Source organism: Scomber scombrus, chromosome 21, assembly GCF_963691925.1.
Source record: "Scomber scombrus chromosome 21, fScoSco1.1, whole genome shotgun sequence".
In the NCBI taxonomy this organism is placed as follows: Eukaryota; Metazoa; Chordata; class Actinopteri; order Scombriformes; family Scombridae; genus Scomber; species Scomber scombrus.
The window spans coordinates 9,480,759-9,499,889 of record NC_084990.1 but is presented as its reverse complement, the minus strand read 5'-3'; the positions used below and the strand labels follow the sequence as shown (position 1 = coordinate 9,499,889).

Here is a 19,131-nt window from a genome sequence, read left to right as displayed (position 1 = left end):
GATATGAGCCTGATTGTGTACATTCAGGTGCAGCTCTGAGGACTGCATTCAAATGAAGCAGTGGAAAGTGATAAGCCATAAACTAACTGCTTGGTTGAAGAAAAATAAAATGCAGTGTTCATTGCCCTTTACATATTATTCTAACTTACTCACTTTACTTCTTATTTTCCAAAAAGATTAGTTCACTTCTGCTAAAAAAGTGTGTACTAGAGACTAAAGTACTGACTACTAAAGTAATCAACAAGTGGTCAAACATTTGTTCAAAAACTCTAATATTGACAAATACTGCTTTGATATATTATTTTTTAATATTGGATTGTGACTAGTTGTGTCATCTGCAGTCAAAGGGACAATCTGTGACAAATAATGTTTTTAAAAGAACCAAAACAAAAAACAAAAAAGGAAACCCAAACAAAAACAGCAATATCATTATTTCCTCATTTTATTGTAAAGAAGTGCAAATCACATAAAATAATGTTAAATTTTATGGCTTTAAACATAGAATTTATATATGATGCTATGATGTTTCTACTCCAACAAAAACAATATTTGGAAGTGAACACTAAATCTTTGCATTATTTTGAGTTTTTTGTTCATGAAAACAGTCAAATCTCAAGATAATTATCAGCAAATATATCAGCTAATCATCAGCGGTGGAAAGTCAAGTACATTTACACAAATAATAACTGGCTAACTCTTACTTTTGCGCAGATTTTTTCAATGTAGGACTTTTACTTGGAAGGGAGTATTTTTACAATGTAGTATTGCTACAAATGAACTGAATATTTGCTCCACTACTGGCTATCATTCAAACCTATTTAAACCATTTAAATCATCAAACCATTAACCATTTAAACTTGCAGTGCAGAACTTTTGTCTCCCCCTTCTGGCAGTGAGAGTAATTACACAAACACTGTTGACGTCAATGCTACAAATCCATTTGACGCATTTTACGTGAGTTGGTCCGCACCCTTGCGACACAATGCTTTTGGTGCACACTGAGGACAGTCTGCCCCATTCGACAGTTACAAACCAATCATTGCTGGTTGATGTAAAATACATCACTACCGCTGTGAAAGTAAGAAACATCAGAACTCCAGTGCTTTGTCTCAAATCACATACTTCTGTTAGTACACTTCTGTGTAGTACACTGTGTACAGTATGTACTGACTTGTGCAGTGCGCAAATTTCGACAGGTTAGTGTTGTCTCAAATCAAACACTGCCGTTTCGCACTTACCAGAAATGCTATTTAACAAGCTAGCGTTAACAAGCCTGCATTAGCATTCACATTAACATTCACGGTACCAAATCATTACAGACTGCTAAATTAACCCAAGGAACATACTGATGGCTTATGTGACAACATTATATTGGTGTTTAGTGCAAAAACACATGTATAATAAATTTGTATAATGTAGCGATGTTCATTGTAGTTACAACATCCTCGCCCACCGCTTACGGTTTGAAAAGCGGTCCCTCCCTTTCTGCTATGTAGCCAAGATGGCGACCGTTGAGGAGTGTCCATAGTTACACACTCAACTTTTTCACCGTTTTGAGTGCACCATCCAGGTACTAGTGCACTGCATTTCCCCATACTTCTCAGTGTGAACACACTTATGCACTCGAAACATTAAGTTGTAAGTAGTACCTACTTAGAAGTACGCAATTTGAGACACAGCACAGTATACTGCGAAATACAGATTTACCTGGTGGTTATAGGCTTGATCAGCATTGTGTGAACTCATTTGGCTTGAATATAACAGACGTTCATTTTTGTATGTAAAAGTCCCACACTGCAGCTTTAAGTGTCTAAGTCAGCAAGTGGTACTTTGAGCTAAATGTTAAGATTAACAGTACAAATATACTTAAGTATAAGGTTTTACTAAGTAAAAACACATGCAATAATAACAAAGTCAAAAAACATGTCCTATATATTTAAAAGCTTTCAATAGGAAGATAGTAAACAGTAAAACAACTGAACAGCTCAATAAAGTCTAACTTATGGAAAAAGATGGCTGATCTGATTTAGCCATTTGCAGATTAAGATAGGGTTAAACACAAGGTACAACTAAGGCTCATAATGTCATTATTATCATAGGTCATAAACCAAAGGGAGGGCCTCTCACTGCATGTCTACTCAATAGTTGTTGAGACATTTCTATAAAAACCTAAAATGTAAAGTTGATGGCTATACATAGACCCAATTTCTGATTAGCTGGTAAAAAATATAGTTGATAAACTATAAAACATAAATGGCATCAAGACTAAATTGAAAATAAACACAATACATTATAAAAACACATTTAAATAGCCTACAGTTTAAATTAAAAATAAGCTAAAACAGAATTAAAAAATTAGCCTAAAAGTCACAGAGCAGTGCAGAGATGACTCAAAAGCTCCAAATAATTAGTCTGTGATATTTGTATTGCAGTGACATTAACAGGCTTTGGGGATGTTTGGGCAGAGCAGCGCTGGATTGGGCTCACTCTCTGATTGGCTGATCACAGCGCTGAGGGAGTGGGATAGCTCTCTGATTGGCTGTGCAGCGCGACGTGTACATCCTTCAGCTACAGGTGGCTCACATGTGACAGTTATCTGCTTGTGTGCGCTGCGCTGCTCTCTCTGCTCTTTACTTTATATTGTGGTGCGTTTAATGACCGGCTAAATGGTGACGCTTTCTCTGTAAACACTGAGGAGGAGGAAAGTTAGTTTAACTTCCAAGGTAAGGCTTTTCAGTCCCCTTTTCGTGCTGTTAAATTCACTCTCATGGTTGATGTGTGTGTTATTTTATTTGTAGTGAATGAGGTTGACTTTTCACTGTTTATCTATCAGTTACAACAGTACCGTTGGGGTGATTAAACTTAGGAAAATAAAGAAGGGAGGGGACTCTGGTGAAGAAATACCCTGGCTTTTCTGTCGTTTTTATTGTGTGCACTAATCTATGTAAAACCTTTTTATCTCACAGGTTTCCATAGTAGAATATTTGATAATATTGTTTAAAGAAATTTACATTGCTTATAAACCTACAACTAAAGCTCCAGTATATTTCAGCGTGTAATAATCACTGACTTTAGTTAATTTATTGACTAATAAAATACTCAGAATATTTCAAGCCAAACTGTTAACTTACTAAATTTAATAGCATTTGAGGTGAATTAGCAGACTGTTGTTCCTGAGGGCTCGCTGCTCTCTGTGGTTTTGTGAGTGTAACCTTGAAATGGGCATTATCTCAGGACCATGGGGATAAGAGAGGCGTAGATTAACAGACCAACATCATGGAGTTTTCACACTGCAAGAGGCTGATTAGATACAACAGGATGCAAGACTGTTTGAATTGGAAAGAGGCTTTTTCAGAAATGTGGGGTTATTGACTGAAAGAGGGAAAAAAAGACTGTATAAAAATACTTCAGTTGAATTCATGTTAAAAGAACATTGTTGACAGTTTGAAAAACAAAGAGAAATGTTAAGTCACATCTAACCGTCTTGTGTCTCTTCTTCTAGGCCTGTTGAAGCTGTGAGATCTGTCAGAGAGCGTGGTGAAGGAGGCATCAGGATGAAGTCCAAAGGGAAAGCTGTGAAATCATCCAGGAGAACCTGGTCTGACCCGGAACCAGAACTAGAACCGGACACAGAACCAGAACCTGGATCCAGTGAGCAAGAAGGCTCCGAAGACTCTTGGAGAGGGTCGTTGAGGAGTGGGGGCGGCAAGCGGAAAGGAGGAGGAGGTGGAGGCCGGCGGCGTAGGCAGTACGGCTCAAGCACCAAGGAACGCAGCGTCCGCCGGCTCGAGAGCAACGAGCGGGAACGCCAGCGCATGCACAAACTCAACAACGCCTTCCAGGCACTTCGTGAGGCCATTCCGCATGTCAAGACTGACAAGAAGCTGTCCAAGATTGAGACACTGACCCTGGCAAAGAACTACATTAAGGCCTTGACCACCATCGTCCTGGACTTGTCAGGGGCCTGTCTGCCTGCTGGTGGGGTCCCATCAGAGGCCAGTGCCGCCAAGCTGCTCCAGTGCTACCAACAGCACCTGGAGGAGGAGGGAGAGGAAGGTCTCACCCAGTACCTCACCCACGTGCACAGCTTCAGCCAGGGCAGCTAACAGTGCCTGAAGGGTGGTTTGGAAAACAGGAGAGGCACCAGGAGGCTGGTCTCCAAGGCAGAGAGAGATGTGGTTTGACTTTTTAGGACCAAATCTCAAATGATGCCCAGTTCCTGTAGGCACACTGCTTTGAAATCTGGTTAGAAGGGGTGTTTTCTGCAGGAGCAGGGTGCTCTTTCAGATCATAGACCTTTGACGATAAAACCAGTTGATCTCATGACACTGGCACCCACTGATGTTTGAACATAGCATGACACAGCTAAAGGTGGGCTGTGAACCTGCTCTTCATGCAAAGTAAGGATCTACTGATGGACCATCCCCTTAGCTGACACAAAGACTGCAGATTGGACAGCAAAAACCAGATGTACGACAGTCACGAAGAGTAAAAAGTTAATTTGTTACAGTACTCAGAAAGAAAGGGCAAATCTTTCACCATTGGTCTTTTTCTCGTCTTGTGTGGTTTAAGCCGGGGGGGAGGGAGGGACTTGTTCTCTTTTGTGTTATCTTATGATCGTCTTCTGTGTTTTTGTTGAGAAACCTGCCGAGGGTAGCCTCCAGTCATAACTGTCACATCAAGGAAGAAAAGACAAGCAGCAGCCCTAAATATTTGAAACGCTGAAGCAATAAAGCGTATTTGCTAATGTTAACAATCCACCACCAAGCTGAGAACACAGTTTACTTGTCTGTTTATTCTGAAACAGGTTGTCTGTCTATAGCTTGAAGGCACAAGTGATGTTTTTAAGTGTGTTTTTTTCCTTTTTTTGTGTCCCTGTGTGTCTTGAGGGAGGACATTGTACTGAAATAGACTGGAAAAAACTGAGTGAACGATGAGTTTATTATCAATAAACACATTTATTTATTGACAAGTGGTGTTATTTTGACCATGCACAACACTTGAGAAACGACAGCACTGATGTGTTGCACACAACTCCAACACAATTTAATGATTATTCACAGATAATACAGACAGATCTCTGTACACTTTCAACATATACAAACAGCATCATATTCAGACAGTACTTTATTACATATCTAGGTCCATTTAGCATACATTTATGCCTGAGCAGATGTAATTCAGTGTGTGTGTGTGTGTGTGTGGTTTATGGACATTTCTTTATGAAACATTGCAATTAATTGTAATGTACAAACAATGTTTCATTTTAATATATTAGCATTGCAACAACCACTACACTTGTATAATACTAATATCTTACAGATTTACAACAAAAATATAGTGTTTTTTGTGAGTTTTTCTCACTGCTCAGTCATTCTACTACTATCAGTCCAAAGGAAGTAGGCAGCATGCAAATGCAAATATTCTCCTGAGAAAGAGGAAGGTCCAGTTTTAACAATTCAACCACATGACTCTACAAGTAATCCACACATTTCCAAGTTTCCCTCATTTAAGACCATTGCACATGCACCATATCAATAATATTAGGATGATAAGGATGACCAATTTTGTTTTGTTTTTTTTGGAACATCGAAATCTTCATAAAACATTAGTCAACTGTTTGTATGAGGAAGGAGGCAACCACCATGGCTTATAATCTTATAGCTGCTGCTACACACTGGCTCCGACCAAACCACTAAATTCCCTGTATTAAATAACAAAGTGAAAACATTTCTTCTTCTTTTTCTTCTCTCTAATTGTTAATTTGACTCATTCTAATGTGCCTTCTTGCACCATTAAAACAAACAAAAAAAACTTAAGATTTAAAGTGTGTCAGCCCATCACACTCCATGCCATGCCATAGTGGTTGCTTCCCATCCCAACTCACTTTCACACAGGTTTCTCATCACTGCCCAACCATTTGTGGCACACAATAAACCCCAGTGTAGGCTTTGAAAAGTCAAGAAATACACATGTAGCATTAGAAACTTATGGGTGACACATAGATGCTTCAGTAGATATCAGTTTGCTTATGTCTCTGTAACAGTTAACCTGTTGCCAGCAGGTTACAACAAAATGTGGATTTTTGAAATATAATTCTTAGTTTGTACACATAAAATATATATTTTTAAAAATCACCCATAAACCCCTCTACCTTTACCATGACCTTACGTATAGTGCTCTATATACAAATACAACAAAAACCTACAGAAACTTCACATCCTGATGAACAGGAGTATTAAGACCATTGGGTTCAACAACATTAATAAAAGAAAGACAGCAATGGAAGAAAAATGCAATACAGAAATACTCCACTGAGTAGATGAATGCTAGCTCAAATGAACAACATTCAGGTCAGAGAACTAAAGGTTGTCTAATGAAAAGGGACCTATAATGCTCATTTCCAGCTTTATATTTCTATTCTGGGACTCTGCCAGAGTAGCTTTGCATGATTCACAGTTCAAAAAACATCTTATCTTATACTGGCCACTTATGCAGCAGAGCTCTTTGTTCATTGGATCAGTTAGAAATAATGCGTGGAGGAATAGTACAAGCCTAAACAGCCCCAGTGATGATGATGATGATGATGGTGGTGTTTGATGAAGAGCTGCAGCACATCCCCAATTGGTAAACTACTTATGTTACTTTGTTGTGTTTTCTCAACTCAAGTCATGACTTAGCGTAATCACCCCTAAAACAATGGAAAAACACAATAATGTTAGCGGAGTGTTCAGAGAAGTCTGAAGATGGAGCTTTTTGCTCACTTCTGTATACATTTACCTCATTACTTGACACTTTAGCCATGTTTAATATGACCATCCAACATTGTAACATTATACATCTGACTGAAAATAAAGCATGATAGGTCCCCTTTAACATTTCAGAGACTGATGAGATTGTAGTATTTTACACACACCGTTGTTACATTGGCTGGAGTGGTGTCTACAGTTTGGAGTTGAATTATCACTGCTGCTACTTCAATATTAAATATAAAGGTGGCTTTAAATTAACATTTTCTGCAAAAGTAATATGTTTTAGGATGGTTACATGTGTTTTTTGATACACGGCACATTTGAAAACAACAAACAGCATGTTTACACCTTTGTGTGTGTTTGTGTGTATCTAACATCCCACAGAATTTCCATTGACCTCTGTGTTTCTGGCAGGGAGGGGGCTCCGAGGGGCCAAGGCAGATGGGTGTGTTAGAGAAGGAAGACGGACACGGGGCGGCTCCATTGAGTTCCCTCTCACTGTGACGTGGTCCCATCCACCCTAAAAGACAGAAATCGATCAGATCAAGGCACTAATGTATGTTTGCAAGTAACTTTAATTTATCAGTCTATTTAATGAAATTATCAGTCTATTTAATGAAAATGTACATGTACTATTATGTTATCTAATTATGAGTATAAACACCCAACAATTAGAGGAATTTAAAGCACTGTGTGGACACTCCCCTCCAAGCAGATGGGGCCTTGATTAGACGAATATCATATAGCTTGATTTCTTTGGTTCCTTACCCCAATGCCATAGTCCCACGACTGTCCTTTGGGTTCCATGGGTTGGACTCCTAGTCGATGGCACACTGTCCCACAGCTCAGGCTGTGGCTGCCCTGTACCTTGTCTGCTATGATCCACACCTTCACCCCAACATCAATAAAACAACACATATCAACCACCAAAAAACATGCACATTGTTTTCTATACTGTCATAGCTACATGTAGTTATTCCCCCTTTTTTATTGCATAAGATCATGACTGATATAACTGATGTTCTATATTGTGTGTCTAATATGTATTTCATACATTGTGAGGTAACACTACCCACTGCACACTCATGTTTACCAACCCAGCTAATCACAAAAAGGCTAAGAACTGCTATATATACAATTTACAAAATGGCTATAATCACATCCACATCACCCATTCACTTCACTGTAGACAGTTAAAAAAAAGTGAAGACTAGTCATAATGCAGCACTACCATCCTGCTACTGACCTGGTCCAGAGGCCCTACAGAGACTTTGCGCACATTATTTGAGATGTGTTCCCAGGAGGAGCCCTGAGGGTAGCTGGGAGTCAAACCCTGCCGGTACCACAAGTTACCTGGACATGGAAACAGCCACGTTACACACAAGATCTCAGATTGTCTACCATGAAACATTAACTCTCATTATAAATGCACACGTTTGATTCAGGGTATATCTTGTATCCATAGATGCAAGCTGCAAATACAAATTCAGTCTCCTTACCATTTTCATCTACAGTATACACTGATGTCCTCCCCACAGACACCTGCTTCAGCTTCTGTTTGGTTGGGGAGGGGATGTGGTACCAACAGTCTCCTGCAGATGGAGACAAAGCACACATTAAGTGAAAATCATGTCTGTTTGCAGCATTACAGGTTGAAAAATATAAGTACGTCTTTATGCTTTTAGACAGAAAATCTAAGTTTCTTCCACTGACCTGCAGGAGTCTGCGGAGAGACAGATCCCCTGTAGAAGGCAGAACCGTCCCTGGCAATGGCCCAAACCTGGCTGGCTGCCCCGATAGAGATAGACTTGAAGGGCTGGTCAGTTCCCACGTGAAGCCACGAGGATCCCTGAGTGACAAGCAAGAGGATGTTAGAACAATTGCCTTTTAAGTGCTTTTTAAATTGTTTTTGTTAAAGCTTGTACAGGAAGTATATTTGCATTGTTCTCGTCTGTCTATATTTATCCACTTATCAACAAGAATCACATAAAAGATGTCCTTCTGACATTTTGAATGAAGAAGTCTTAAATGATAAATGTGTTGGAGAAGATTAAATCAAGACTAAAGACAAAGGAAGCACAAGGAAGGACAGTTAAGTAACGGGCACTGCTGAATTAATGTTTATGAGCAGCTCACCAAAAGGTGTCAAGTCTGTTTATGGGTTGTACGCATAAATACATTAAATGTGACTCACAGCAGGTGTCAGTGCAGTGACTCCCAGTCGGCAGAGCACATCTCCCTTATTGCTGATCCCCCACAGAGGAACCACGTCCACGCTGCTCTGAGCTGCACACGGCAGGATGGTCACGTCACTCAGTGGGATGGGCGGGATTTCTTGCCAGGGTCCTGTGGTGGTCAGTTTACACTTCCTGTGCAAAAGAGAGAAAAAATGTTTGCAAAACTGTAACCACCCCAGAACTGTGTGTATGTGTAGTCTGTCCTCGTTTCAGGTCTCCGTGGTGATGGAGGTCCAGGGGCTCAGGTCCTACTGATCAGATTACTGATCCCTATCAAGCTCTTGACAAGCTTTAGCTGCTTGATAACAAGTTAATAATTAGGGGGAAGTTTGGGGAAGTTTTTCCTTATTGGCATCGAGGGTCTAAAGATAAAGGATATTTTATGCTATACAGACTATAAAGCCTACTGAGGCAAAATTGTGATTTGTGATATTGGACTATAAATAAAACTGACTAGACTTAACTTTGCCTGAAAATAACCACTTCTAATAATATACCCATGTTCTCCAGCTAGGAAATCAATTGTAAGGCCTCAAAACACACAACTCTTTTTGAGGCCATATGGTGCATTGGTTACATTAGACTGTATTGTATATTGTGGAAGAGGTGCTCAATTTGTTGTTTGTTTCTCGCACTGACTAAAGATCAAATCATGTCAGCTCTCTATCAGGCTCCTCTATGTCCAGGATGACTGAACGCACACACAAACAAAAGCTTCAAATGTCAAAAGCACTGACCACTCTTAGACCACTGTGTGCCTGCTGAACAAATATTGCAGACTCTAATATGCAGGTGTATCTTGTTAATAGTACCTGGCCCATCGCCTGCGACGTACAAAGTCCTTCATCGTTTTATAGCCGTGATATGACCTGCGTAGAGATGAAGAAGAGGAAGAAAGAAAAATCTGAAATAAAGTCACGAGGGAGGTGTTTGTTTTTTAGATAAAAGAAAAAAAAGACAGCAGGTGGGTTGAAGGAATGGCATGTGAGACCTACGCTGGAAAATCAGCTGCATATTGCCAGCCTTCTCGGTCCGTCCCTCCAGAGACACTGTAGTCAACTGCCCATTCAGACACCTGAAAACAGCAAATATGGGAAGTGAGACTACAGTTTTACCTGCACAGCTTGTCTGTGATAATTCAAGAATGAATATTTATAGTTTCCAAATGAATGACTGTAATGGAAGGATAGTGGTTAACCGGTGTACTGCAGGACTGGTTTCAGAACAGCAGGGGGGATTACCCTGTGTGTGTAACTGTACTTACCCATGTCCATTGAGGGGCGGGAGGTTTGCTATTCGTTTTTGTGCACTCATGTAGTCCTGATGCATCACTCCACATGTAGCGGTCGGTAGGTAGACCCCTAAATCAAAGAAAACGTGTTAAATTAGTGACTTTACCCTTCATATTGTATGAAAACAACATGTATTCCAGGTTTTGTTGAAATGATTGCATTTGTTTGTCACATCATAGCATTATGTTAAAGGTTTAGATGTCTAGAAAAAAGAGAAAAGTTATCCTGCTTTGTTATTTCAAAATTACGAATCTCATCACATAGCTCAGGCAGTCTTAGAGAAAGGCATATTCACAGTATATGTCACTTTATTTTCATGACGTATTAAGTGTAAACATTATTTCCACAGTTAGTAAATGTTTAAATTTCCATGTGTGGAATACAACAAAATACATGCAACAAAACAAACAAATTTAAACAGCACATTTCTACTAGCAAAAACTAGAAGGCTGTGGGTGCAAACTGGGGTGGTGTAAACTCTATTGGAGTACTCCACCTGTTGGTGTAGCCGGTGACAGGGTTCCACCTCTGGTTCTCATAGATGCAGACACTTTTGACATCGGTCTGTGTGTAAATGTTATCGGTGCTGCTGGCCATTCCCTGGAAGAAGCCTCCTCCATAGCCCCCAGTGTTGACCCAGGCAGTGTGGTCATAACCGATCCCCCACACTATCCCATCGCTGTTACACTCCACACTGCGCAGGTGACCTCCAACCTGCCGCCAGAACCTGCACAAAGGATAAAAAAACACATATTAAAGTTGACAGTTATGGTAATGTCGGACAAAAAAGAGCATGCGATTCATTTCAAAGAAAGGAAACTCAAATATGAAGTGTTTCTGATTATGAAGATTCAATCTATTCTCCTGCAACCCAGTTAATGTGTTCATGTTCTTACATCTGGTTGCAGGGTGTGGGGTAGGGCATGGCCTCCAGGTTAGGAGAGGGCTCGCTGACGAAGATGTCCCCTTTACAGGTCACGGACCAGATTGCCTGTTTGGAAGGAGGACCCTGGATACCCCTGGAGTCACAGCACGACACACTCAGCAACGCCAGCTGGAGGCAGGGAGGAGGGTGAAGGCAGACAGATGGATTGAGAAAGGGGAGGGAAAGTGCTGGGTGATGCATAATTCATTTCCTACCATCCGTCCTTACCCAATCATGCATCTCGAGCTCTGTGGGTGCCGCCAACCGCATTGGCCACCTCTGTTTGGTGCGCTCAGGCGTGTAGATGGCAAAAGTGTGTTTGGAGTCATTTAGCACAGGAACCAGGATGGTCACCTCATTGATGAAGGCATGCAGGTACTGGACAGAGTGGCAGCAGAAAGGGAAGAAGAGAAAAATAATAGAACATTTAAAAAAGTAAAGAGAGGAAGAAATAAAAAGAAAGCAGTAGTGAGAGAGAGGAACAGCAGTACTGATTCATCTGGATTGTTTATTTTGCTAGAAAATACCCTTTATTTGCTAGTCTTCATATTATATTGATGCAAGTCTAATACACACGTACACAGACTCCTCCTCACCTTCTTCTCTTCATAAAAGTTGTAGTAAATGAAAAGGATGCCGTCCTTGTTGCCCTCCGGTCCTGAGAACTGCTCCAGGGCAAAATGAACATCTACCCACTTGTGAGGCTTCCAGTCTCTCCACCACTGCATGGTTCCCTTCTTCACCCACACCGACTGTAATGGGATTAAATGCTCAGAAAATTGAATGAATAAATAAATGAAAGAGTGAGGGAACATGTAAAAGGAACCCCATAAAGCCAGTAAAGACACAGGACCCAGGACTGCATGTACCTGTTCTATGGCTTGTTCATAATGTCTGAAATTATCCATCTCTCTCTTGGTTCTTTCACTGAGTTGCTCAAAGATTTGTCTCTTCCAGGCTGCTGTCAGGGCTGGACTGACAGACAGACTCATGGGCTGGACCGACTGGGCTAACACTGAGAGGAAGGAAATTGGAGAAAGATAAATTACTAACATCAGAAAAGGTAATAAAATGAAAAGACGTTCAACCTTAATTTCCTGTGGACATGAAATGGAAAAACAAACATGCAAGCTATCTCGTCTAACTCACTTGAAGCATTCATGGTGCAGTTGAACCAGTTGAGTTGGGAGTGGCTGTCCACAGAGCAGCCTCCTCCGCTGACCCACGCCCACAGAGGGTGCTCATCTGCCCCGTACGGGTCCTCCATGGCGAGTGTGTATGTGGCTACTGATGACAAGCTGCATGTATCAGTGGAATCCAACACCGCTGCAATTTGGGCATGCTGGTTCTGCGCCTCCTCCAGGTCTACGTTACTCCACTGGGGGTCAAGAGGCCCTCCAGATTGGCTCGGTGAAAGAACGACATCAACACATGGAGCTTTGTCCTCTACTTCTCCGGAGATGACCTCCTCCTCCAGGACAGCAGGAGAAGCTGGTCCCATCACTCTAGTGGGCTTTCCTGGTTCTCGGTCAGAGACGAGCTCAGAGATGAAGCTGTCGCTGGTGACCTTAGGTATGCGTGGTTTAGGGGTGTCAGCAGGCTGGCCGGAGGGGTCTGTGGGAGCATCAACCACCGACTCAGGGGCGACGGAGGAAGCTAAGCAGCTGGCTTCATCGGTAGATCCTTTTTCTGTGTCTGACTCCACATCGCTCACTGCAGACTGACCACGCACCTCACCGCAGAAGTAACATCCAGCACTGTGAGATGGAGAAAGAAAATGACGCCAGTTTCCAAAACACTGACATTATTTTAGGCATTATATATATATAAATGTGTGTAAATGTTTATCTTGATCACTTTCCTACCAGTATATGAGTATGAACTCAGGCTAAAATGCTCTCTAGAACTTGTCTATATCCATGTGTGTGTGTTAAAGTATACAATATGTATGTCCACTGAGGCATCTCCACCTTTGCAGACTGTTGGTGCTGGCACTGGAATGGGATCTGTCTCCATCTCTGGGAACGCTGATGGCCTTCCAGGTTTTCCCACTCAGTTCGCTGGAAGTCACACCCTGTCGAAAGTACACCGCCCGGTCCTCAGAGCTGATGCCCCACACCTACACACACCAGGGAGACTGTCTTTGACTTGCATATGTACACAACCCATGTCATATCAAGTGAAAGGTACACAATACACCCCCCACAGGATGTGATGTGAATTCACCTGGTCGTTGAGTCCTACGTTGACCATGATCATTTCTCCAATCATGCTGATCCAGCCGGAGCCACAGGGGTTGTGGGAGTTCACGCCACGCCTGAACCACACCTAGGAAGGCAGAGTGTTGAGAGTGATAACTAAGAAGCTCACAAGATGAACAGTTGTTGCTTAAATGCTCTTCAGCATTACACGCAGCTGCTCAAACAATGTGGTTAATACTGATTTAGATGTAGCCTGCCATAGTAGTCTGTTCCGCTTTACTGCAGTTTTCCTGTTTGGCAGAAATGAATCAACTTTAATAATCTCAATCAAAACTAACCATATTTTTGTTTACTGCAACTTTTAAGTACCGTGTCATGAGACTTAAAGATGTAATTTTGTACATCATCTGTATGACCATAGTACACTTAAAGCCAAAACAAAATGATGTATAATAATAGTATTTTGAAACATTGCTTCTTTGTCATTTCCAGTACTCACTCCATAAATAAAATTAGTATTTTAATTAGAGGCAGCCTGCACAGATTTATCTATTAAACTCTTGCAGCAGTGCTATTCTGATACGGGATCCCAGTACAATAGTGTGACTTCTATTAAGTTCATCACAACATTTTCTTACTTTGTTGTCCTTGGTCACAGCCCAAACAACGTTGTCTCCCACAGCTACATGTGTGGCTCCTACATCAGGACTGGGGGAGTCCACCACTGCCCAGGAGGTACCTGGATCCAGAAAACAACATCATTCTTAATACAGAGGATAAACAAAAACACAAAAACACACAAACCACATCCTCCTCTAAGCAGTAAGCCGCTGTACCTCGGGGGCAGTCTCGGTTGATGCCCTCCCTGACAATGAACTGCCCTTCCCACAGCACCGCCCAGATCAGATCCCCTGGACCACAGCTTATCTGGACCACTTCACCGGGGAGAGGCACATCCTCCCAAGTTGAGCCCTCAGGATTGTGGTGGTAAATGCCCTCTCTGAACCACACCTGGACAGAGGAGGGAAAAAAGTAGCCGTTAGATGGACAAGAGTAACAGCAGGACAGCAAGGGGGGAAAAACACTTATTTGCATGAAGAAATGCAAATCCGCCAGTTCATCTGATGTGACAAGAGTGTGGGTGTGTGATCTAGCTCAAAAGGGGAAAAAAAACACACAAACCCACTTTTAGTATGTGTGTATATAACAAAAAAAACACATTAAGCCTTAAAATCCATTTTATTAGACTGTTGCATTACATTAAATACAAAGGTTCTATTTTACTGCAAAAAATGTGCAGCAGTGTGTGTGTGAGGACAGTAAAATACTGTTTACCAATTCTGACAACATTTGTGAGAATACCGAGTATGTTGCCATGGATACCTGTTGGGCATTACATGCGTGTGTGTGTGTGTGTATGAAATGTACCTTGCCCTGCAGGGACACAGCCCACAGAGACAGCCGGCCCCTGGGCTCCTCATTGATCTCCCACCCTCCACAGCTGATGTCGCTGAAGGGATCTGGTAGAGATGTCTGCTGTGAGGGGATCTGTCAGCGCCCAAAGGAAGAAAGAGGCAAGTGAGCAAACTATAAGGCTTTAAACTCACACATACAGAAATGCAGTGTAACATGCAGTAACACCCACCTTAGCCCAAGTGTCCATGGCTTTGTACCTCCTGTAGCGGAGCCATCGCCTTCGACGGACACAGGAGTTCCACTTTTTATCTTTGGTGTAGGTGGCAGGGAAGTCAATGGCATAGCTCCAACCCTGCTGAAACAAACAAAATCAAATATTCTAAGAGGCCAGGAGTAATTAGAGTGAGTGGTGAGAAGTGTGTGTTTGTGTGCTTGAGGTGGTCTGAAAGTGACACTCACCGCTTTCTCTGTGGGTTCCCCCTCAAAGTTTTCGTCCACGTACCAGTCGCCCTCCCACTCCCAGCTGCCGGAGGGGAGCTGGAAGCTGTCCAGAGGTTGGTGTTGCAGACCCGTGACATCACTCCACTGCCAGCGGTCGCTTGGCAACAAACGCTCAGAGAAACCATCCACAGGATTCCATCTCTGACAGACAGACAAATGTCAGAGTGCGCACACAGCCAAAACAAAACAAGGTAGCAGTAACAAGCTGTCCTCTGGCAGTAACAAATACAGTGTGTCACCTCATAAATCACACATGATGGACAACTTAAAGGACGCACAGAACCTTACAGAGGGAGACCAATCCAAAATGTCACTACTGTATGATTAAAAATGTACTGCCAAAGAACAATTTTTATGCGTCATCCCCTGAAGAGGAATTCAGAGGAGTAGCTGCTAATGCACAGATGCAATCATGCACAGGCAGGATGACTGTAGTCAGCATTTATCCTCCCATTTTAGTTCCACACACAGTACACTTTCACTGCATCTGAAACTGGTTCCACGTGTTTCTGATGTTCTTGTTAAGGCACACAGCTGACGGTGAACTAGAGACATAGGAAGTGGGACACAGCTGTATGAGGATGTTACACTTAAGTCACTAAATTACTGCAAAAACACGAGTCCAAGGGGAACTCCACATTTTCGGTTTGACTCAGGATAATTTGTGCAAAGAAAGAAAGGAAAGCCACAGAAAATATATTGAGGCAATTTCAACTTTCTTTTGTGTGTTTCGGAACATTGATCAAATTATTTTTAAAAAGACAATTTTTTTTCCGAGAGCAAACTTTATGTAAGCTATGACACCCTGATTGGTTATAAAGACCCACTTGATTCTCGTAGGTCTCCTCCTGGTAGCGGACGGGCAGGTCAGAAGCGTGGACGTTCAGGTAGATCTTGTTGTCGCAGGCGATGCCCCAGCAGCACTGCTGAGCCGCCGTCACCCGCTTGAACTCCATCTGGGTGTCGTGGCATAGCTCCCACTGCTGCCCCGCCGTGGACAGGCTGTAGACCCGGCCGTACACATCCACGGCCCACAGCCGGGAGACGGGCATGGCTGCACCTGGAACCTAAGAGAAAGAAGACGATATTTTTTCCCGCACTTTTTTTGACATAACCAGGTATATTCTCTGTATTGTCTAGTTGCAGTACATCATTAAAGCTAATATTTACACCCAAGGCACAATTTTTATAGCTGCATCATCACTCTAAACAAAATTATGCAAGAATAAGGGCTTGCCTTGAATTTCAAATGAAGCTCTTAGGCATTAATAAATGCTTGTCTGGAGTGTCTGTGATACTGGACTCATTGGTGGGTAGTGTTGAAGAGGTTAAGGATGAAAGAAGCCTGACAAAGAGCACAAAATGGATTTACAAGACCTGAGAAAAGCAGTAGAGGCTGAAACCTTGTGATGAAGATAATTAAGTTTGAAGACCTTGATTTCATTTGAATCTAATATCTAACAACATACACAGAGACACACATTTGTAAAGTAACAACAAGAGGTCATCAGGAGATCTCATGGTATAAGACAGTAAAGCTCTCCAGGACACTACTACACTCAAAGGATGCATGTGGATAGATTGCTTAACCAATATCTGTGCTTCCTCTTGCTTGTACAGTGATGAAGAGTGTTGTCAGAAAGCAGCATTCAAAGCGTTTTTCCTATTGTGACACATTAAACCTCTGTGTCTCTGTCTGGAAACTTACATCAAAACATAAAGCTACATATACAGCATAGTATGTGTGTTTATTGTATATGTGAGTTTGCCCATATACAGTATCTGAGGTAAAAAAAGCATAAGCTCGGCATGAATGCTAAAAAAAATTCTCCTCAGAGCAGAGCTGCACACTGTAATCAGGATCATGTGTTAGGGTGGCACTGATCCTCACTTTGCTCTGTTTACTCAACTTTTGCTAATGTTATGTTACTGACCCATATTCAGAAACCTGGACAATGTCATCATCACCACATTAAAGCCTACGTGGCAACTGTAAAAAGATTTAAAAAAATTAAATGCTTGTTTTTAACCCTTTTACACCCTGTTGAGGTCAAATCTGACCCCACATTTACATCGGAGAGCAGTAAAATCCTTCAACACTTAAAAAAAAACAAAAAAACATTGACCCAGAATATACAAACAAATTAGACATTTTTTTGTGAGGCTGTCACTGATTTTTAGAGGGTGTTCCAGGTCTTAAAAGATGTTGCATTCTTCACATTAACATTCAACATTAATTGAAATCATGATGGCTGTTCACTTGTTTCATGTAACACAGACTCATAATATAGTAAACATAAACAAAGTGCAAAATCTTAAGAATTAAAACATTAATTAAAAAAACTACATACATAAAAATGTACTGAACTGTTATTTATTAAAGTAATTTGATGCCAGATGACCACTGATCAACGATAACCGATCCAGCTATTTGAGTCAGTATCAGACCCATATCTATTATAACCATTATACGTATCAGTGCATCTATACCCTGAACTAAATTAGACCATAGATCCCCAACTGATAACATTTTTACTTTTAGACATTTTGACAAGTGTATGAACCCCATGACCAAAATAGTCACACATTCTGTCATTGTGTTACTTATGAAGGAAATTGTAGTGATAATAAATTATTCCCCCTTTTGTCCCCTTAAACCCCCAGACCTCACTTATAGAAGCACTGCTATAGAGAATACACTCTCTCTGCACCCTAAAGCTTCAATAAGGATTAATCAATCACTGATGACGCATTTATGAAAACGAAATAGACTTATTATGAGGAGCTCCAGTGAGGAGTGAACATATCTGGGTTAGAGGTCTCAATTTCACTAACACTGTGTAAGCAGCGGGGATGCTGCTGCTGAAAGGCGTATCCTCCTTCACTTACACTACACTGTACACTCATATTGCACTGTAAATATTAACACAACCATGATATGAAATGCTACAATACGGATGCTGATGCTGGTGCCACAGTAGACCTGACAGCAGTGTGTTTATATGAGACGCTTGCAGCAGCACATTAAGAGCTAACTGCTACATGAATGGATACTATAGAGCAAGAGTAGGTGATATATGGTCTAAACAAAAGCTGTGAAACCAGCTTTTAGGCTTTCACGACAACACTGAGCTTGTTTTTGGTGCAGGCTTACAGGCTAAGCCTTCTAGAAATAGCAAATGAACACCAACCTTGAGCTTCCTCTCATAAACCGTCTACCGGCGCCCGGCGGGAAAGTCGGTGCGTCTCATTCAGCGAGGTGTATATAAATGTTAGAGCTGTTTAAAGCATTATGTGTCAGGAAAGCCTCTGACATGTAACATCATATATCCAGTGTTGTTGAGAAGCAGGAAGTGCCTGTGTGTTGCTGCGTTGCTATTGGTTGTTTTTTTTTAGCGGCAGCAGGTGTCTGTAGCCGTGGGGTCCAGCAGGGGACGCTGCTGGCTCATATTTCAGAGCAGAGGCCAGTCAATTCATTTTACTGGGAGCATTTCATGTCTATCAATCCCAGTTCTTCTTTGAACCTTTCATGACTGAATTTATACTTTATAAGTACTTTGAACCTATCCAGATTGTAAAAACCAAGAAACGTGCACGTGCAGTTTGTATATGATTTTATCACCCACTTTGTTATTGCCCACATCTATTTATACATTATTATTAGTTTTACCCTTTGTCCTGCTACCATGTTGACTCTAACAACAAATTAGGTCATGTCCTTTACTTTATCTTTATTAATTTATGATACCAAATTGTTTTACTGATATTGTACTATTGTCAGTAATGTTGTTAGTGACGCTTTCAATG

The 19,131-nt window shown here is 41.5% G+C and overlaps 2 protein-coding genes across 4 annotated transcripts; one reads left to right on the top strand and one right to left on the bottom strand.

Moving 5' to 3' along the window:
- The first annotated feature begins 2,602 nt into the window (after positions 1–2,602).
- Positions 2,603–4,949, top strand: bhlha15 (basic helix-loop-helix family, member a15). The gene is made up of 2 exons (XM_062442652.1): positions 2,603–2,723; positions 3,503–4,949. Exon 2 carries the CDS (start codon positions 3,555–3,557, stop codon positions 4,104–4,106), a length of 552 nt encoding a protein of 183 aa, XP_062298636.1. The 5' UTR covers positions 2,603–2,723; positions 3,503–3,554; the 3' UTR covers positions 4,107–4,949.
- A 116-nt stretch (positions 4,950–5,065) lies between these two features.
- Positions 5,066–18,657, bottom strand: tecpr1a (tectonin beta-propeller repeat containing 1a). 3 transcript variants are annotated; one of them, XM_062442650.1, is made up of 25 exons: positions 18,516–18,657; positions 16,152–16,391; positions 15,283–15,465; positions 15,053–15,178; positions 14,836–14,955; positions 14,244–14,418; positions 14,046–14,146; positions 13,433–13,534; positions 13,177–13,325; positions 12,356–12,963; positions 12,076–12,221; positions 11,803–11,958; positions 11,435–11,584; positions 11,178–11,335; positions 10,778–11,008; positions 10,254–10,350; positions 9,985–10,064; positions 9,802–9,858; positions 8,947–9,121; positions 8,466–8,601; positions 8,252–8,344; positions 7,999–8,105; positions 7,521–7,640; positions 7,101–7,272; positions 5,066–6,691 (listed from the first exon to the last, which is right to left on the bottom strand). In XM_062442650.1, the coding sequence occupies exons 2-24, from the start codon at positions 16,374–16,376 to the stop codon at positions 7,123–7,125; spliced, it is 3,645 nt and encodes a 1,214-aa protein (XP_062298634.1). In that variant the 5' UTR covers positions 16,377–16,391; positions 18,516–18,657; the 3' UTR covers positions 5,066–6,691; positions 7,101–7,122. The 3 variants fall into 3 exon arrangements, with proteins under 3 accessions (XP_062298634.1, XP_062298633.1, XP_062298635.1); XM_062442649.1 differs by lacking the exon at positions 5,066–6,691 and having other exon boundaries at positions 6,701–7,272; XM_062442651.1 differs by lacking the exon at positions 5,066–6,691 and having other exon boundaries at positions 6,701–7,272; positions 15,053–15,175.
- Between the last annotated feature and the right edge of the window lie 474 nt (positions 18,658–19,131).

Coding starts and splice junctions, on each gene's coding strand:
- bhlha15 (XM_062442652.1), top strand. CDS start 3,555: ATGAAGTCCAAAGGGAAAGCTGTGAAATCATCCAGGAGAACCTGGTCT.
- tecpr1a (XM_062442650.1), bottom strand. CDS start 16,376: ATGCCCGTCTCCCGGCTGTGGGCCGTGGATGTGTACGGCCGGGTCTAC. Junction 14,147..14,243: donor CAACCGAGACTGCCCCCGAG/GTACAGCGGCTT, acceptor TTCTGGATCCAG/GTACCTCCTGGGCAGTGGTG. Junction 10,351..10,777: donor GTCACCGGCTACACCAACAG/GTGGAGTACTCC, acceptor TCTTTGATTTAG/GGGTCTACCTACCGACCGCT.